The sequence below is a fragment of the Physella acuta genome, unplaced genomic scaffold (assembly GCF_028476545.2).
Source record: "Physella acuta isolate Inbredline_101_S28 unplaced genomic scaffold, ASM2847654v3 ptg001236l, whole genome shotgun sequence".
NCBI classification, from domain to species: Eukaryota; Metazoa; Mollusca; class Gastropoda; family Physidae; genus Physella; species Physella acuta.
Genome location: NW_026732752.1, coordinates 57091 through 76861, shown reverse-complemented (window position 1 = coordinate 76861; position 19771 = coordinate 57091). Strand labels below are relative to the sequence as shown.

General features: G+C 35.0%; 1 protein-coding gene across 3 annotated transcripts in view; it reads left to right on the top strand.

Annotated features, from left to right (window-relative positions):
* The window catches only part of LOC131957366 (cyclin-dependent kinase 2), a 41610-nt gene extending 27416 nt beyond the window's left edge, over positions 1-14194 (top strand). The window contains exons 6-8 of one of the 3 annotated variants that reach the window (XM_059322117.1): positions 3828-3897; positions 4161-4294; positions 12241-14194. In XM_059322117.1, coding sequence (XP_059178100.1) covers positions 3828-3897; positions 4161-4294; positions 12241-12351 — 315 coding nt within the window. In that variant the 3' untranslated portion in view covers positions 12352-14194. The remainder of the gene's footprint in view (positions 1-3827; positions 3898-4160; positions 4295-12240) is intronic. The other 2 variants (XM_059322116.1, XM_059322115.1) reach the window with 2 other exon arrangements.
* The last annotated feature ends 5577 nt before the right edge of the window (positions 14195-19771 follow it).

Here is a 19771-nt window from a genome sequence, read left to right as displayed (position 1 = left end):
GTATATAGAGAAAAATCCCACCCTCCCGTGGCGCCGCCCTTGCGAAATTAAAAAGGATTTTTTACAGAACCCTTCCCTGGAGTTTTATAATGAACTCCCCAAAGTTTCATGCCTATCGGATAAATGGTGTCACTGCAATTCACTTTTTTTATTTTTATATACCGTAAATAGAGAAAAATCGGACCCTCCCGTGGCGCTGACTTTGCGAAATTAAAAATTATTTTTTTACAGAACCCTTCCCTAGAGTGGTATAATGAACTCCCCAGTCTCATGGCTATCGGATGAACAATGCCAAACCAAAATCAACTTTTATTTTTATATACCGTATATTGAAAAAAACAAATCGCGCCGTGTCGGGGCACCACCCCTATGAATTTGAAATATTTTTTCTTTTTGCAGAAACCTCCCAGGAATATTCTCAACAACTTCCTAAAGTTTCATGGCGACCGTGTGAACGGTGTCACGGCAATTCACTTTTATATAGAGAAAAATCGCATCCTGTGGCGCCGCCCTTGCGAAATTAAAAATGATTTTTGTACAGAACCCTTCCCTAGAGTTTTCTAATCAACTTCCCAAAGTTTCATGCCTATCGGATGAACAGTGTGAATTCAAAATAGACTTTTATTTTTATATACCGTATATAGAGAAAAACAAATCGCGCCCTGCCGGGGCGCCACCCCTGGGAATTTGAAAAAAAAATTTCCGCAGAAACCTCCCCAGGAATATTCTCAACAACTTCCCAAAGTTTCACGGCGATGTGATAAGAGGTGTGGTAATGCATAAAAGACACACAGACAGACACACATACATTGCTTTTTATATATATAGAAGATAGAAGATATATATTTATTTATTTATTTATTTATTTATTTATTTACATAAAGTAAAGTGTGTGTGTGTGTGTGTGTCTGTTTGTCTTTTATTCATTACCAAACCATTCATCCGATCTCCATGAAACTTTAAAAAGTTGTTGAGAATACTACTGGGGAGGTATCTGCGAAAATAAAATGTCAAATTCGTAGAGGTGGCGTCCCGGCAGGTTGGGATTCGATTTATAAAAGTAAAAGTCGATTGCCGATTGACACTGTTCATCTGATTACCATCAAAACTTGGGGTGTTGATTAGAACACTCCTGGGGAGGTTTAGCAAAAACAATCTTTTTTTTTGAAATTTCGTAATGGGGTCGCCCCGGGAGGGTGCGGTATGTAAAAAAAAATAAAAGTCGGATGAGGTTCGACACCGTTCTTCCAAGTGCCATGAAACTTAGGAGAGTAGATGATAATACTCCCGAGAAGATTTCTGAAAAAAAAAACATGTCTAATGAGCAGCACCCTGGAGGGTTAGATTTTCGTCAATACACTGTTTGGCGCTCAGAGTTTTAGAGCGGCTATGTTATCACTTGGCATCCGCGATAAGCTTAGGATACAATGAGTTGCTATAGTCGCTCACAAAATCGAATCAGGCGCGTCCTCCGGCATCTCTGTAGGGTGCGATTTGGCACCCAGGGCTTTCCCGCGAGTACTAATCACCTACGTTAGTTTTAAGGAGCACCCTACAATATTGATAATGCAGCACACAACATTTGATGATTAAAACCGTGCTTGGGGCCGTACGGGTTCACGAGAGCGCCACTTCCCGTCCCGACACTTAGGCGGTGAGTGATTAGCGGTGATAATATGGTGAGTGACAAACTTACACTCATGGCTTTTATATAGCACGCCCCATGTCGGTAGTGTAGGTAAACCCGTGCCCCGATAATAATTTTACAAGTTTCAAGAATAAATTAAAATAATTATTAATATTTGTGCATGGGGCTAAAGAGCCGCACCTTGACATCAAAGGAGCCGCAGGTTGCCGACCCTTGTTCTAGGACTATCTCAATCCACTTTAGAAGCTGTTAATTTTTATTTATTTTTTTCTTTACGGATATCACCGGCTCAGGAGGTGTCTCCCATTAGCCAGCCAGGCCTCAACTCGGCAAACAGCGACTAACTGGCTTGAATATCGGTTTGAATAACTTGCATCATACGCTTCCCTCCCTTGGTTCTCACCAGGCTTATCTTCTATCCCACTGAACGCAGTGTAAAGTCGTACCCCACCGTCCAGTAAAAATGAAATTATATAACTATTAGTATTTGTGCAAGGAGCTGGAGAGCCGTATCTTGACGTTAAAAGAGCCGCATGTAGCTTGCAAGCCGCAGGTTGCTGACCCCTGTCCTAACCACATCAACCCGCAAGCACCACTTGTACATCACTTTATTATCCAAACGGCTGCATCTATGTTTTTTTATGCATATATATAGCAACCAAAACAGTAACTCATAAACCTCTCTAAAATTTAATTTTACATATCAAACAGTTTAACATTTTTAAAAATGGCGCAACGCTGTAACTGTCTGTCGAGATTTCTCTTCTCCCCATCCCCGTGGTGTAATGTAAACCGCCGACGTACAGCTTGTATTAAACCACATACACTTAATTTAACTTTAGCCATTCCGTAGATGATAATAATTTAATTATTTAGCTTGAGATTAATTTATTTTTAAATTACCTCCCTTGTCAAAATTAGAAAAAAGAGTAAAATTAATTTGATTTTTCTACCCTACTGTTATTATGTTATTAAAATGTATCTACTTTTTCTGAGAATCTATTTGATAATTTTAATATGTTTTAGCAATGTGCGTGTATTTAATATTTGCCTTACGTTATGCGAAAGAGTAAAAACAGTGGCAACTATAAAATAAATTTAAGTCGTTATATAAACAAACCCTACTCTATTACTTATAATAAGACACTGCGATGCACTGGAAAGCACTGCATGGTGCGATATTTACCTTTATGGTTCCAAAATCTATAGTGATGACGGAAGGAAGGACTGACATACTACCAGCCCGCTTATATTATAGATATTCCAGAAAGTTTAGGGGAGATCACTCCCGGTTTATTTAAATTTTTAAACCTGTTTATTTTTTAAGAGCCTGATACATTTTGAGTAATATTTTTTAAATTTGGAAATTCTCAGTGGGCCTACATCATAAAACATAAAAGCATAGAACATCTCCACACAATCTCGATGTCAATAGCAGTTTCTATGCTATTCTAAGATACAACTATTTCACAGCATGGTGAAATCAGTACTCTATGGTTAAGTGACATGGAGAGTATCAAACTAGTAGCAACGAACATCAGACTACTGTAAACTTACGTCATAAATTGAACATCAGTTGTCCCAAGAAAAACAGGGCAAAACCATTTCGTCAAAGAATTATTAAAGGGTATCTGGGGATGGATTGGACAGGACGCATGTTGCGTTTACAAGCATTTCTGTTTCCTAGCTGAAGTAGTCCTTTGAATAAAATCCCTTTTTTGTTTTTTTCCTAAATTGTTTTGAAAAAATTTGGCTGCCACCATAAACCGGGGCTTGTCTGTGGTAGTGTTGATTAGGCATTTCTGTTTAGGGTCAGAAATCATATGCTCAACTATATGACCATGCAGTCCCATTTGGTGGCATTAAATCTTATCGTAACAAACTGTATGAGCTCTTTGGTTGTGTTAACTATTTTCTTTAACGTAAATGTTTTGCTGCACCTTAGAATACGACTGATAGATTAAGGTTCGTAACTAAAAACGTTTTTATTATATTCTTTTTTTTTAACTTAATATTACAGATAAACCCTTTCTATCTAGTGGGGGGAATAAATCACATTTTTTTTCCGCTAGCAAGTAAAAGTGTACCAAATATATACATTAATGCTCTACTTTATTATTTTCTCTTTAAAACTCAAATTGAAGAAACCACTATTTTTTGTTGTTTAAATTTTTTTTAGGTCAGAAGACAAGCACTGTTTCCTGGTGATTCTGAAATTGACCAGCTTTTTAGAATATTTAGAACTCTGGGTACTTCTTTAATTTTATGTTTTTCATTATGTAACAACACTAAATTTGGCCTTAATTTTTAACTACTTAATTTGTAACAAAATATTTAATTTGCTGTAGTGCAATTTGATTTACTAGATATATGATGTAATATATAGATATACATGTTTTATATATATATATATATATATATATATATATATATATATATATATATATATATTTATTAATTTATTGGTAACAATAAAAGAACTATTCTTTTAGAAATTACTAATTTATTCTAGGCACTCCTGATGAATCTAATTGGCCAGGTGTGACTAGTTTGCCTGATTACAAATCATCATTTCCAAAATGGCCTGTAAAAGAAGTAGGACTACTCGTACCAGGATTGTGTTCTGATGGAATAGATCTTTTACACGTGATTATAATTTATATTTCTAATATTTAACTTTCTTAATATATGCCTAACGTCCCACCAATAGCAGAATAGCTCTGCTATAATGCAAAAGTCATGTCTCATTCAGGTTTTGTCATAATTTGATCAGGGAAAAAATAATTAAACTATACTTTTTTCTTTAATAGAAATAATACATTGAATCTTTAAAAAAAAAGATCTAGGAAAAGTAACTTTTTTCCCAAAGCATTCATTTTCATTTCATTGTTTATTTACTACACATTGAATAGATAATTTTAAAAAAAAATTAGCTGCCAAGATAGTGGGAGCTTTAAAAGTGAGCACATAATTTTATAAATATTCTGTGAAATTTTCATTTATGAAATAAGGAAGTAATCTTTATAAATAGAAAAAATAAATAGAAAGAATATAAGGCATAGTTGAAAACAAGAATACAACTAGATCATTACAGTTTAAATTAGCGTAATGTAGGTATGTCAAAACCCTTTCAGGACCACAAGGATTGCACGCATAATTTCGAATATCTGTGCACACATTTAGTAGTAAAATGCGTAGATTTAAAAAATGTTAATGGTTTTCCGATATCTTAAATAGTTTTTGAGATACAGCATGAGACATATGTGTCCCTATGGGCATCAAGGGAAAATTATCGAAAATAGGTTGCATTGTGTGTTATGTCAATATGTTTATTCTTAAAGTGATCAAACGTTTGTTGTTTTGGTACATTAGAAATTGTGAGTGTCATCTATGAATGGAGTTTTTGGAAGCAGTTACGTGATGTTATGTAACATATGCAAACATGGCAGATATATTACACATATTGTCCGCTCTGTTCTCAATCTTTTCTGTTACACATTGTGCATAACTCCTGCGTTTCTCTTCCTTTGAATTATCAACTTCTGGGGGGTTTGAAGTGAAATTCTTGCCTCTACGACCAGCTCTTGAGGTGATATTTCTTTGATGTAATCCCTAAATGTGAGCTCTTGCTTTCATTTGCCTATATTCAAGCTTGGTTTTGCATTGTAGCCAGCGTTGAATTCTTGTCACATGTAGGTATAAATGGCTTTTAGACTTACAATCTTTATTTTCTCATCACATTATCAATGTATGAAACATGGAGATCAGGTTCAGTGGATCAGTAGTCTTCAAAGTTTAGAAGTAAACGGTATTCCACCTCAAGTTTCATTCTCAAAAATGTACAGCTGTCTTGCGAATGAGTTTGAAAAAGAATCCCTTACTGTGGCATGTAGCCTACAGTTTACTATGATCAATAATTATAGTTACTAAGCACTCAAAATAACAAGGATTTATTTTGCCTAAAAACATTGGGATCTTCATTTCAATCAACATCTATTGTCAATTTTCGAATAGTCCAATTTTTTTTTTAACTTCCTAGTTGTACATTCTCTACTTCTCACATTTTATCAGACACTAGCGGATATTACTTTAATAGCATATTATTAATTAGTTTGATACATCTTATTCATAAAACAAGGAAGGTAAGACTATTTTTTTATATTATTAGTACATGAATTAATTGAACATTTATAATCAATTAATAAATGACGTCATTTAGGAGTGAGGATCTGGCCTTTTTTTAGTCTAAAAAAAAAAGCACGACGTCATTTATGGATCTCTTAAATTAGGAGGTTTTCCTAATTGTGATGTACGTGTGAACCTCGCGTGTATGTTTTTTATGTATTACTAAACCCTTCATGCTATCGCAATGAAAATTTGGGAAGTTTTTGAGTGACGGTTTCCTGCTAAAATTTAAAAAAAGGGGTCCGCTTATTGGGTGTCCTGTCATCAGTCTCGCTGCATTAGGGGCCTCTGCAGGGGCCATGATCCAAGAGCTCAGCGATGCCCCTGACACCATGGCCGGCGCTGAGGGGTGTTTCTTTCACCATCAGCATATTGGCATAAACCGGGGCTTGTCTGTGGTAGTGTTGACAAACTAGCACCCCAACAACTAAGGTCCAAGAAATAAAGTGCCACCATTGTTCCATTTAATTACCACTGTTCTAGAAAACAAGTAAAAGTCTAAAATAAGTACACGATTGGTAACGTGTTAGTGAAAACCTCTTTTTTTAAAAAAACTCAGTTTGGTATGTAGGACTAGATTCAGAGTGTCAGTGCTTCTCACTTAGATACATTTATGTGACCAGCTCAGAGAAAAACAAAAAAATAGCATGTATCCACCAGCACTCTATTATTTAAAAAATCACGTTGACCACAATAAGGTGGCTAATGTTTACAGATTTTTACAAGCTATACATATGTTAATATTATAGTTGTGAGACCAACTGTCAAGAAACTATTACTAAGGGTAAAAAAGCAAGACTAGCAAAAAAAAAGTATCCTAGTTATCTATATAGCCTACGTAACTTTTCATAAATAAGCTAGTGTATTTCGTTGTAGTACTTCCATATTTGTTGAATCAGTTATGTATAAATACATATTTATTACATATAGGTACACACCAAGGTATTCCAAATAATTCTTTTACTTTTAAATACACTACTGGTACTAGAGACTAATAATTTTTTAGAAGAAAAAACCATTGTCTCCATGTGACCCTTATACTGTTCCAATCACTATTGGAACAGTATAAGTAATGTGACACAAAGACTGTTACTATTAACCTGTTCAAAGCTATGGTCATTTTGTATTTGATATAGATCTACTGTATATATCACATTTTATTCTTTGTACTTTTGTGTGTATTTTTGATAGGTTGTGAACCTGGCCCCATCAACTAGGATTCAATTAATGTAGTGTCATTTTATACATTTAAACTAAACTAGACTACCCATTATCCTTGGATAAATGGAGGTTTCTGGTGTCATTCATAATTAATGTCACGATTGTTATTTTCCCCTCTCCACTGTCTCACATCATCACAAAAAGCCAGAACCCACATTTAAAAAGACGTCGCACCTCAGAAATGTTTTTGTTGTCTTCTAAAAACACCGATTTCGGTTTAACATGGGTCTGACCACACTATTAGGTTGTCGCTTGACCTACTATTTTTACCCTCATCATGGTAATAATGGCTGCCTGAACCGACGATAATGTGATTCTGGTTTTTAAACGTTTCATGGTCTTTCAGAAAAATTTACTTAAAATCGTTATTTTTGCGTATTATTCAACGATACCGGTCTAGTTTTAACAATGGACGTTTAGTGTTTGATGCTAACTTGCCATTTATACATTTTTTTGTCTAATGGCAGAGAATATCAAGCAGAACATAGCAAAACTGAATTGCTGTGTTTGATATTGTTCTAAACTTACTGAAAATATATTCTAAACTATAGAAAATTATAACTTGCTTTCTACTAGACTAATGTCATTAATGTTTTAAATATAATACAGGGTAAAAACAAAACCTATAAAACATAATTTGATTGAGACAACAGCAAACTAAGCCCGCCCATTATGCCCACCGTGTATTTGAATGGGGAGAAATCTAGCAGAGAATAAATTTCTGCTGAACCGCAGTGAACAATCAACCGCACCACAAAAACACTCCTTAAAAAACTAACCCACCCTTTCACTGAAAATCAGTCTTATAATCATAGCCATTTAAAAACAAAGGCGTTTTTTCACAAATCATTTTCTAGGCTACCGATTAAATCGGATAAATAAAATTGGTATAAAATTAAAGGATAATGAAGTTTAAAATCTTAGGCGACACCCTGCCCACTATCCCTTCATATATTTAGGTAACAGAAACAGGTGAAATACTTCACCTGCCCCGTGCCCTGCCAAGTTCCGAAAGACAAATTTATCATTCACATCTAAAAAGAAGTCACACCTCAGCTTACATGTTTTTGTCTTTTAAAAGCATTGATTTCTTTTTATAATATTTCTGAGCTCAAATCTTATATGAATAATCAATGAATAAATTATTAAAGCTAACGTCAAACTAATAATAATGAATAAGAGCCAATTGCATGTGTTGTTATTTCCCACTGAAATATCTGAAGAGAAAATTTAAAACATAAAATGGAAATAAGTCACAGGAAAAAACTAACAGGAAAAGAATCAGTTTTTGCTTGTTATAAAACAGTCACAAAGGACAAATTTTATCTGAAAAAAAGTCATAGAAAAAATGCACAAGTCTTCTAAGAAATATTTTGATTTAATTGTAAAATTTTGAGTATTTATTAATGTGGGTGGGTTTTTTTTAATAGGATATTTTTAAAAAACTTTAAAAGAATTATGGTTTATAAGAATAATAAGTAAAAATACTATAAGTTTCACAGCAACCTCAACTTTTGTGACATATTTATTAAATATGCGTAGAAAAATTACATCTTTGTGTTTTGCATGTGTTTTTGGCTGTAGGCTTTTGCTTGGTTTGCTTCTCCTCAGTTTGCCTTGTATGTCCATATTGTTTGTTGTTGACGTTTTAGTCAATGACAGCCTATGTAACGTTTCGGCTTCCTGTTTTGATCCTATGCCTGTTATGTAAAGAGTTTGAAAAATGTGGACAGTACCGGTGGTTGAACTATTGATGTGATGAGTGGAGGACAGCAAGTCACATTAACGACTTTATGCAATTTCACACTAATTTAAGGGGACATGCCCTGTTTTTGTTTCTTCTATTTTTTACAATTCAAGTCTAAAGCCTTTTGAATACTTTTACAATTTTGGTTGTCATGGAAACCCGGAAAAAACTCTGCCATATGGACTTTTTAGGTACTTTTAAAAATGCTATGGCTTTTTTTTTTATGCACTTACAGCAATCAAATTTAAACTGCTTATATTTCAGTATATTACATTAAAACTTTTGTCATGACAACTTTTTGAAATAGCTAATTAGTAAGAATTTTACAAGATCTAAAAAATCGTACACTTTATAGTATTCAAAATTTGCAAATTATTTACCATATACTTTTTTTCTATGAAAGCCATCACTGTAGAGTCCTTGCATATGATCTCACGGATCATTCAGTATGTTAACATCCGCTATCGCGGTGTACAAGTCCACATTCAAAATGGCGATCTGTGCTGTGAAAGATTGTGATACTCTAAGTGGCACATCTAAAGGGATTCCTTTATTTCGACTTATTGCGAACTGAGAAAAACAGCCAAAAGTAACAAAAAGTGGGTCATGTATATGTGTAAAAAGCAAAGCCGATAGTAAGCTTTGGGTGTTTCCGAGATGCTGGAAATTAAGATTATCAAATACATGAGAAATTTAACTTTCCAATGATCGCAAATACAATATGTAAGATTGGGAAAAATCGATTATTTTTTAATTAATAGTCATAAAAGTGGCATTTTAAACGCATTAAAAAATTTTTTCTCATTAAAGCTATTTTCTTAAGGGCAGGTTAAACCCCCAAATTGAAATTGAGGTGTTAGGACTTTTTTGAGTGATAAGGAAGTTGTAACTAGCATAGTATATGAAAACAAGTTAATAAAAAGTCTAGTGACAATTTAAGCGCAATTTCCTTAATTAATTTTTTAGAATTCACAGACCTACGTAAAAATCCTTTCGACCCTCCGCTCATTCGCTATGGTAAAATCCTTTCCAACCTCAGCGCTTTGCTCAGTTTAAATTAAAACTAGGCCTACAAGGTGCTCAGTTTAAAATATATTTTAAAAAATTTTTTGTGACCAAACGAAAGGATATTTTTGTAAACTTTCTTCGGCAATATTGGTTTAAATTATGGCAGGAATCGATTGGTAAATGTTTCAAGTCGCTAAGTGGTCTGGTTGCCGAGATATAGAGCAAAAACTGCATTTGTTCAAGGTTTTTTGTTGCTTTTCCGGGAAATCCAGGAAGGAATTCCGGGAATTTTTTTGGCCCACAATCATCCTTGGAACTTGCTTAACATATTTGCTTTTGGAACTAGTCCTCGATATTGCTTCGTTGAGGAGGAGATACCATTTAAAGCTGCGGACACACATCCATCCATCCATACATCCATTCATACATCCAGAAATGACGAGTTAATCGCAATTGTCCGTACAGAAATTGCGCTAAAAATGCAAAAAAAAAAAATCACTAAAAAGTTATGGTTTTGTGAAAATATTTTCTAAAAAGTCTCATTTTTAGGGTAAAATAGCTCAAAATTAGCTCTCATTGAAATCACAATAACACAGCTTCTGTTTGTCAGAATAACACAAATCTTTAATATAGTGTAATATACGCAATTACAAAAAAGATGAACTAAAACAATTAGAAAATAATAAAAAATGGATTTTAGCCAAATTTTTTAAATGTGAGAAATTTTTTCCAAAAAGTAGGGAGTAGACTTAGCTTTTTTTTTTATAAAATGAGAAGTTTCAAAGATATAGAAATTCTTTTAATTCAACTTTACAAGCAGTGTTTAGTAAACATGTGTGCAAAATTTCAGCTAAATATCTAAAGTAGTTTTTGTTATAGTGATTTAACTGGTACTATTTTGTTGAAAAGTAACATTTTGAGAAAAACGCTAAATAGTGAAAAATATACTAAATTTGAAAAAAAAACGAGAAAAAGCGAAAACTATACCAAATAAGTCATTTTTAAAACCTCCCTGTTACATACATTGCATTTGGAGTGGAGCCTCTTACTCAGCAATAAGAACATCTATTTTAGTTAGTTTTTAATTTTTATGTTGCTAAATGTTGCTTAATATAGGTGAATTACGTCATTAGTCTCATTAATTAAAAAAATATAAAAAACTAGCGTACCCGACCCCCGCGCGTTGCCGCGGGGATAGAAGAAAGTTTGACGAAATATATTAGGATTTCACCAACGCTTTATCAATTATAATTATATGTTCTTAGACGCGTGACCTACTTTTCTAAAACCTTGAGTGTACATTAATTAATATGGTAGAACACACTTCGGTGAGCGCCTCTGTGTAAGAGCGTAGAGGGGCGCTCTCATGCCCCCCCCCCCCCCCCCCCCCACGATTTCACTACCGCATAGGCGCGGCATACTACCCCTGGCTCCTTAAAACTAACAGGCGTCATCGGCCAAATAGCATGACTGCTTGTCTTTACTTGGACTATTTTCTGTACCTTTGTCTACCCTTGGCGTTGAAATATCACTTTCTGTTAATATTGCTATTTCAGTTACAACGCCTGCTTCCACCCCCCTACATGTTAATAAAGGTGCAGATTTCGTCATTCGCTAAAGTGACACAAATGATCAGGATTTTTTCTTTAACACGTAAAAAAATTATTTGACATGTTTTAAGTATCAGTGTGACTGATGCAATATGCTAGCGTTACTAATGGTCTATTATTAGATGCTCGATCTCAATTTCTGACTGGATTGTCTAATAATATATGCTTATTGCATCATTCGCAAAGTGACGAAACTCTACAGTAGGCTCCTCATATTCAAAATGTTATTTTTTCATCTTTCGCAAGGTGATGAAACTGTACAGAAGGATTTCCTCGCGTTACAAAGTTATTTTTAGAAGCCTGTTGTAGTTTTACTGCTGAATATAGTAGTACTCCTTACTCGCAATGCAGGACGCTCGATTAACGGATGCCAAGTGCCAACATAGTCGCTCTAAAACTCTGGGCGTGTATTGACGAAAGTTGTACCCTATATGTCGCCGCCCATAAGAAACTTTCGTTTTCTTTTTCGCAGAAATATTCTAGGAAGTATTCCCATCTACTCCCTAAAGTTTCATGGTACTCGGATGAACCGCAACCGAGTTTTATTTTTTATAAACCGTGTATAGAGAAAAAAAAATCGCTCCCACTTTTTTTATTGTATATAGTTCTGAACTTTTATAATTAAATTAATGGGGTGTTTAAACAAATGAATATATCAATAAATTAATTATCTACTTTAAATAAATTTGGATGGGAAAATTTTTCTCTACATAAATTTTGTTTTTGTGAATAAAAGAAATTTATGTAAAATTAAAATTGTTGGCCTAAACTTGTATTTGATATACATTTTACAGCACTGGTTTTTTTCTTTCATCTCACAGAAAATGCTCACCTATGAACCAAGCAAAAGAATATCAGCCAAATCAGCTCTTCATCACCCTTACTTTATTGGTGTTTGCAGACAGTCTCCAGGAGGGGACATTGTAAAATAAGAATTAAACATTTTGGTGTTGAATGGTAGAATAAAAGTTGTTTACAAGAGCTACAATAATGTCTCCTTATAACTGCTCTTCTCATTATTAATGGCGTGTGCCAGAGGCGTAGCGACCCGTCCCGGCGCCCGGGGACAAACTTTCGATTTGTACCCCCCCAACTTTCAATTTGGTGCCCCCGCTAAGGTCAAACGCCTGCACCCCCCCCCCCCCTCGCTACGCCTCTGGCGTGTGCTTTTATAATTGAAATGCAGCAGGCTTACTTATATATAGAGTTGTAACTTTTCCACTTTTTTATGGAGTATTTGGAAATAGAAGAAAATTGTCAACCAAAAAAGTTATCTTTTTCCACTTAACAAATTTTACAAAAAAGGTCTGAAAGATTCCCAGCTGATAAATTTTTCCCATTTCGAATATTGCCAAAAATAGTAAAGGCAAATTTATTTCAACACAAGTTAATTTACCAGAGACATTGGTGGAATCAATTATAATACTTTGTATTTCACACTTATCTCACATAAACCCAAACCACCCATCACCATCTTCCAATATTTCTTGTTCATAATCATATTGTCTCAATTTTGCTAATGATTTTATTTAAATATCTAAATTTATCAGTTATGTATCCTCTTAGGTTTGGAAGGCTATGATGAGCACTTTTAATGGTGAAAGGGTTGAACAAAATCTAGACCTACCACTATAATTTTTTCACCTTAGTTTACCAGGACCCAATTGTTTCAAAGATTACAGAATGTTCTTGAATTGTTTTTAAAAATCTTTAAACACCATAACTTGTTCGACAAAATTTACTAACATCTCTGAATATAATATTTTATTTTAGATAACCCAGTACTCATCAACTTAGTGTGGTTCTTATGCACTCAGAGAAATATCTAGTTTAGATTATTGTTACTGTTCTCTCTGGACTGCATTACTTTTTGTATGAAATGTTTTTTCTTATTTTTTTGGTGCACTCTGAGAATTATTAGTAATTAATTAGAATGGGTATATTATTCTGCCGAGGATACATTATGCAATAATTATCAGTCTAATGTGGAATGACCTTCTAAAAATGTCTATCTCTGTAGCCATTCATGCAAGGTAAAAAAAAAGATCACAATCTTTTTGGTTTCAAACAATCCTTAACCGATTTGTTAGAATTTTTTAATTAAGCCTTGGACAATTTCACTCCAACAAAATTATATTTATGTCAAATATTAATAATAAGGGACAAAATGAAAAACCATTGAGTTCAATTTAAAATAAGAGAATTAACAAACATTTTAGTTTTTTTTATATGTGAATAAAGAAGTAAACTTTACTAAGTAATATATTGTTAGTTTTGTCTTTTAGTATTTTAATTTTAAAATAGATTTTGTGTATTAGATGTTAATAGAGCCGGTGTTAAGAATACGCGGGGCTTAGGGCCTACTATCCGCCAGGGCCTGCTTTTTTTATTTTTTATAGCCTATATTATATGTATATAATATACATGTATACATAATGGGCCTAATACATCCATGTTTTAGAGTTTATAAGCTTGCAAAACTTCTCACTTAAATAAGAGATGTTCACCTCTCCCACGAATTACCCATTGTTCTTTGTTGTTGTTTTTTTCTAAGATATTAAATCACTTTTGACAGTTATGTAATAGATACCAAATCACTAAAGCAAATTTAATCACATGCCAAACAATTAGGGAAAAAAAGTTGTTTTAATAGTGTGACAGCCAGATACACCTTATTTATGAGTTTCCCCGACGGCATGCTAAGCTTACGACGTGTGAAGAATCAAGACAGCTTTACAATAAAGTGAACTCTACCCGATGTAACAAAACAGTATAGACTTCAAATTTGTTCAGAATCCATACAATATTTTAAAACTAATATCTTTATGGTCATAAATTGTAAATGATATCCCTACAAAAAAAAATGTGCTTAATCACTCTACTAATGCCGTTTCTTTTTTTTTTTTAAGTTCACCAAAGTATCAGATAATAATTGAAAGACCGCGTTTATAAGGGGAATATCAATGACTGCCAAATCACTTCCCTTCACGAATGCCTCTTCCTCCATAAAATGTGGGCGACACGGACAATAGAATATGTTAGCCCTAAAACTTTCGATTTGCACCCCCCTCCCCTCAAACTTTCAATTTGTTTTTCCAACCCATCTTGGCACCCTCTTACGGACAGCGCCCTTGGCGACCGCCTAGTTCGCCTTATAGGTAGCGCCGGCCCTGGGTGGACGATTGTATATAACAATCTATATATATAATTCTTTTCTGGGAGCCGCTAGAAAACAAGCTGCAAACGCGCTCCCTACCTCCCCACCCCTACATAGTTTTAGTGAGCTGTGTTCACTCTAAAATCTAAATGTTTACAAGCAGAGCCAACGATTTTAAACGTAGGGGGGGGGGGGTTATGGTCCTTAACGAGATACTTATAGTGTTTTAAAGAAATTCAGTGGCAGCGTTGGTACTGTCGAATTCACAAATTTTGAATTACTGAAAATTAGAAAAAACAACTAAATAGCGGCGTATGTCATGCCGCGGGCCGGCTCGTATATATATAATTCTCTTCTGGGAGCCGTTAGAAAACAAGCTGCAAGCGCGCCTTTGCAGTCCCCTCTCTTCCTCTCTATCACTACCACCCCCACCCCCACATGATCTGGTGAGCGGTGTTCACTCTGTTTACATTTTACAATCACAGAGACGGGTTAGGTGACGGCTATTAGGGGCAGATAATTTAGTTTGAAACGATTTTAAACTTAGAGGAGGTAACTAAGAGGAGGCTGCTTTCACGTGGGGGGGGGGGGGGATAGTGTTTTTAAGCAAATATTTTCAATGGCAGCTTTGGTACTGTCGAATTCACAAATTATAAATTACTGAAAAGTAGAAAAAAAACAACTAAATAGCGGCGTATGATACGCAGCGGGTCGGCTCGTTTGGATTAATTCCGTAAATTAATAATTCTGTCTGGGAACGGAGGAATCCTTAAGATGATACAAAATAACACTTAACTTTCTTCACAAAAATAATAAAAAATAAATCGCTCTGTTGTATTTGGATGCCCCCCCCCCCCTCCCCACGAGACAAGTACATATTCATATGAAAACAACAAGAAAGTCAGGTCTATCATTTATCAGGTCACTGTCTATACAGGCATCCCGTCTGCTCACTAAAAAGACTACGTGTTTTCATAATTTTCCTACAACGTCAGGTCGGGAGTTAATTCCCGTCCAACCATCTCCAGCCAATGCAAGGCAACTGTACCCTGCACTCAGCGTGGTGTGACACTGTTTTTCTATCGAATTACGACCTGTTCCAGTTCATGTGGGTGATAACACTAACATCAAGCTCAGTTATAACGATCAACGTCAGCATTCGACCATTTAGTTTTTACCAATTTAATTCCGCAACAATTATTTAAGTTTACAAACTAATTCAGATAACAATGACGGCGCTGAAGCGCGGGGCGTAGGGCTACCGCCCCGTTTACCACCCCCAAACGCCGGCTCTGGATTCTGGATGTTAACAAAATTCACATTACAATTACACTTCGATTTATTTGCTTTGACCCAACAAAGATTACATATTGTTACCGTAACAACGAAAGCAGATCCAGCCCATTCAATTAAAAAAAAAAGGTATTGACATTATAATAGATTGGAAACACTGACGAGAAGCCGCGTTGATTGTTAACAAGCCTTTATTCACCATGATGGAAGAGAGAGAGGACGGAAGTGACGAGAGACAATTATTTATATACATGTAAGGGACATCACTCAAGATAACAGTATAAATATAAGACTAATACAAGAAGAGTGAGTTCCCTTGACTTCACAAGTCTCACTATATTACATCCCTTAACCCTTAGTAAACACAACACATCTCTCAATAGAACAATTTACCGTATCCTAAAATCACCAATATATTGCGACATGAACATTATGGTAGATTGCACCCTTACAAACAATGCACAATATGTTACAACATAATTAAAATACAAAACAATGATGTCAAAGTCCTTTTGACCTTTAAAATCATAGGTCTAACTTATTTGGGACTTTGATTGTCCTGTTTGACCTTCTCAGTGGCTTTTGATTTGGTGACTCAAGATTCTGACCATATGGATTCTCTATCTCATGAGGTCTAGGATTTAAATCATTAACTCCAGAATTTACATTTCCTGACTCCAGACAACTTGGTTCACTCATATCAACAGAACTTGGTTGTGGAACAAACTGAGTTGGTGTGAACTGTTCAGATTTGGTGGGATTGACAGATTCACACTTATTATCTGCACAAGTTATTTTTAACTGGTCTGCATGTCTACGGACAATAAGTCCATCATTTGTTTTTACTTTATAAGACACAGGTCCTGTACATTGAACAATTTGACCTGGTATCCATTTTTCCTTTCTCCCATAATTTCTTAGATACACATTATCATTAACACCAAATTCTCTTTCAATGGGTGTCTTGTCATGATTTAATGGAACTATTTTTGAATTGGCATCTGGAAGTATTATGCTGTTTTTCAGATCCTTAACTGACATAGATTTCTTTGATTAATCAATTTTCTCAGGTAATCTGATAGTGCTTTTTAGTAACCAAAAATACTGTTTAAAAGAAATATCCTGGACAATATCACTTTGCAACTGTGATCCAGTATTTGAAGTGGGTGTATTAAATGGCAAAAATCTTTTTTTTCTTTTGATGTTACCCTTTTAGTTTCTGTAAGTGCTAATGATGTTAGCAAAGTTGTTTGATGATCACATTCCTTCTTATTTAAAGCATTTGAAATTGCCATATCACCATAATCATTTATTAAGTTACAAATACTTTGTTTAGGCAACTCTGACTGATAATGGACTGCATCTTCTCCATCTTTTAGACTTAATTCCATTTTTCTTATTTTATATGGCCTTAAGTCATCATTCACAGACTCTTCAGGCCAACCATGCTTACAGTACTCATATACTTTTATTAAGCACTCATCTTTTTGTGTTTCTCTTTTAATATCATTCACATTTATATTGGAGTTATCCATGATAGTGAAGAGAACAAATACATCTTCTGGTACATAGCTAAGGCTTTGGTTTTTTAAAGGTAATCTACTAAGACTATCTGCACTATTCTCAGATCCAGGTTTGTATTTTAATTCATAATTGTATGCAGTTAGTGTGATAGCCCATCTTTGAATTCTTGGTGAGGCATGCTCAGGTAGGGTTTTGTTTTCTCCAAATAAACCTAGCAATGGTTTATGATCTGTAAAGATGGTGAACTTCCTTACCAAACAGAAACTTATGAAATTTCTTAACACCAAAAATGATGCCTAAGCCTTCCCTATCTAACTGAGAATAATTTTTCTCAGCTTGGTTCAAAGATCTACTGGCAAAAGCAATGGGTCTGTCACCCTTTTCATCTATGTGGGATAAGACTGCTCCTACACCATCTGGTGAAGCATCACATGTTAATATAAGTCTTTTCCCTGGGTCATAGTGAGTTAGTAAGGTGTCAGAAGACAAAGCTTCTTTTGCTGTATTAAAAGCAGCTTCTTGTTGTTTACCCCAGTGCCAAGTTGCATTTTTCTGCAGCAGCTTGTACAGTGGTGATAGTTTACCAGACAGATTCCCTATGAACTTTGCATAGTAATTTATCAAGCCCAAAAAAGCTCTTAGTTGTTGGGTATTTTCAGGTTTGGGTGCTTCTTTAATGGCTTTTGTTTTCTCAGGTTGAGGTCTGATACCTTGCTTGCTTAATATATAACCAAGAAAACTAATTTCTGTCAGCATGAATTGACATTTATCTTTGTTTATCTTTAAACCTTTTTCACCAACTATTTTCAAGACTTTATCAAGTGTTTTAAGATGTTCAGTGTCATTCTTACCAGTTATGTACACATTGTCAAAGTAAACACAAACATTTGGAATGTCCTTAAAAATACTGTCCATGACAGCCTGGAAAATTCCAGGGCTAGATGATATGCCAAAACATAGTCTTTCATATTGGTAGAGTCCTTTATGTGTGTTTATTGTCGTATAGACTTTTGAATCTGGATGCAGTTCTAGTTGAGTGTAAGCATGACTAAAGTCTAATTCAGTGAATTTGTCTCCTCCTGCCAAATTCAAAGAAATTTCCTCAATGTTAGGAATAGGGTACCTATTTAGCTCTATTTGCTTATTCAGTGTAGCTTTATAGTCTCCACAAATTCTTACAGAACCATCCTTCTTTAACACTGGCACAATGGGCGTTGCCCAATCGGAATAGTCTACCTTCTTTATAATGCCATTAGATTCCAATCTACTTAGCTCATTTTCAATTTTATTCCTCATTGCATAAGGTGGAATTCTAGCTTTGCAGTATCTTGGATTTGTGTCTTTAATGCTTATCTTCACTGTTCTATCATTTAGTAATCCAGAATTACCAAAAACACATTTATTTTCAGATATAACTTTATCTATTGAAGTAAGACTAGATTCTCTTACATTGTTCAATGAACATATACTCTCCCAATTTAACTTAAGATCAACTAACCAGTTCCTACCTAGTAATGGTGGTCCATTTCCTTCAACCACAAGAAGAGGAAGTTTAACACTTTGACCATTATAACTTACATGAACCATACACTCTCCTATTACCGGAACATTGTCACCAGTGTATGTTGTTAGACACTTGTGACATGGTTGTAGAGGCACTGATCCTCCTGTGACAGCGTCAAAGTCCTTCTTTGTGATGACTGTTAGAGATGCTCCAGTGTCAAGTTGGAAGCTGATGCTCTTACCGTTGATATTAACTAGTACATTGATGGGAGCATGACTTATTGATTTCACAGAGAACAGGTTGAAATCCGGCTGCGAATCAGTTAGAGCATTTTCACAGGTAGAGTGGTTCATTGGTTGGGTTAGGTAGTCTTGGTGAAAGTTAACATAGTGCTGCCTTTGGTTGCGGTACTGTCTTGACTGGCTAGATTTAGCAACAGACGAAGACTTTGCAAAGCAGGCCTTGGCAATGTGACCTTGCTTACTGCACTTATAACAAGTTGCAGACTTGAACTTGCATCGATGAGATGCATGGGGACCTTTGCATCGATGACATTTTTGATAATTATTACTAGATTTAGATCTAGGCTTTAAACGTGCAGGCTGTTTAGCATAAGTTGAAATGCTCTGATGGGGTTGGTGTTTGTTGACTAACCTGCTGTTTACTGCATGGATCCCTGAGGGTGCTAGAGATCTCGCCGCATCGGATGACTGCTGGTATGAAGTTGCAAGTTGTATTGCTTTTTCCAATGTGAGATCTGACTCTAGAAGCAACTTTCTTTGAATATCAGGGCTGTTTACACCTGTCACAAACTTTTCACATAGTCTGTCAGACAGCGTGTCTCCGAATTCATAAAATTCACTTAGATGACGTA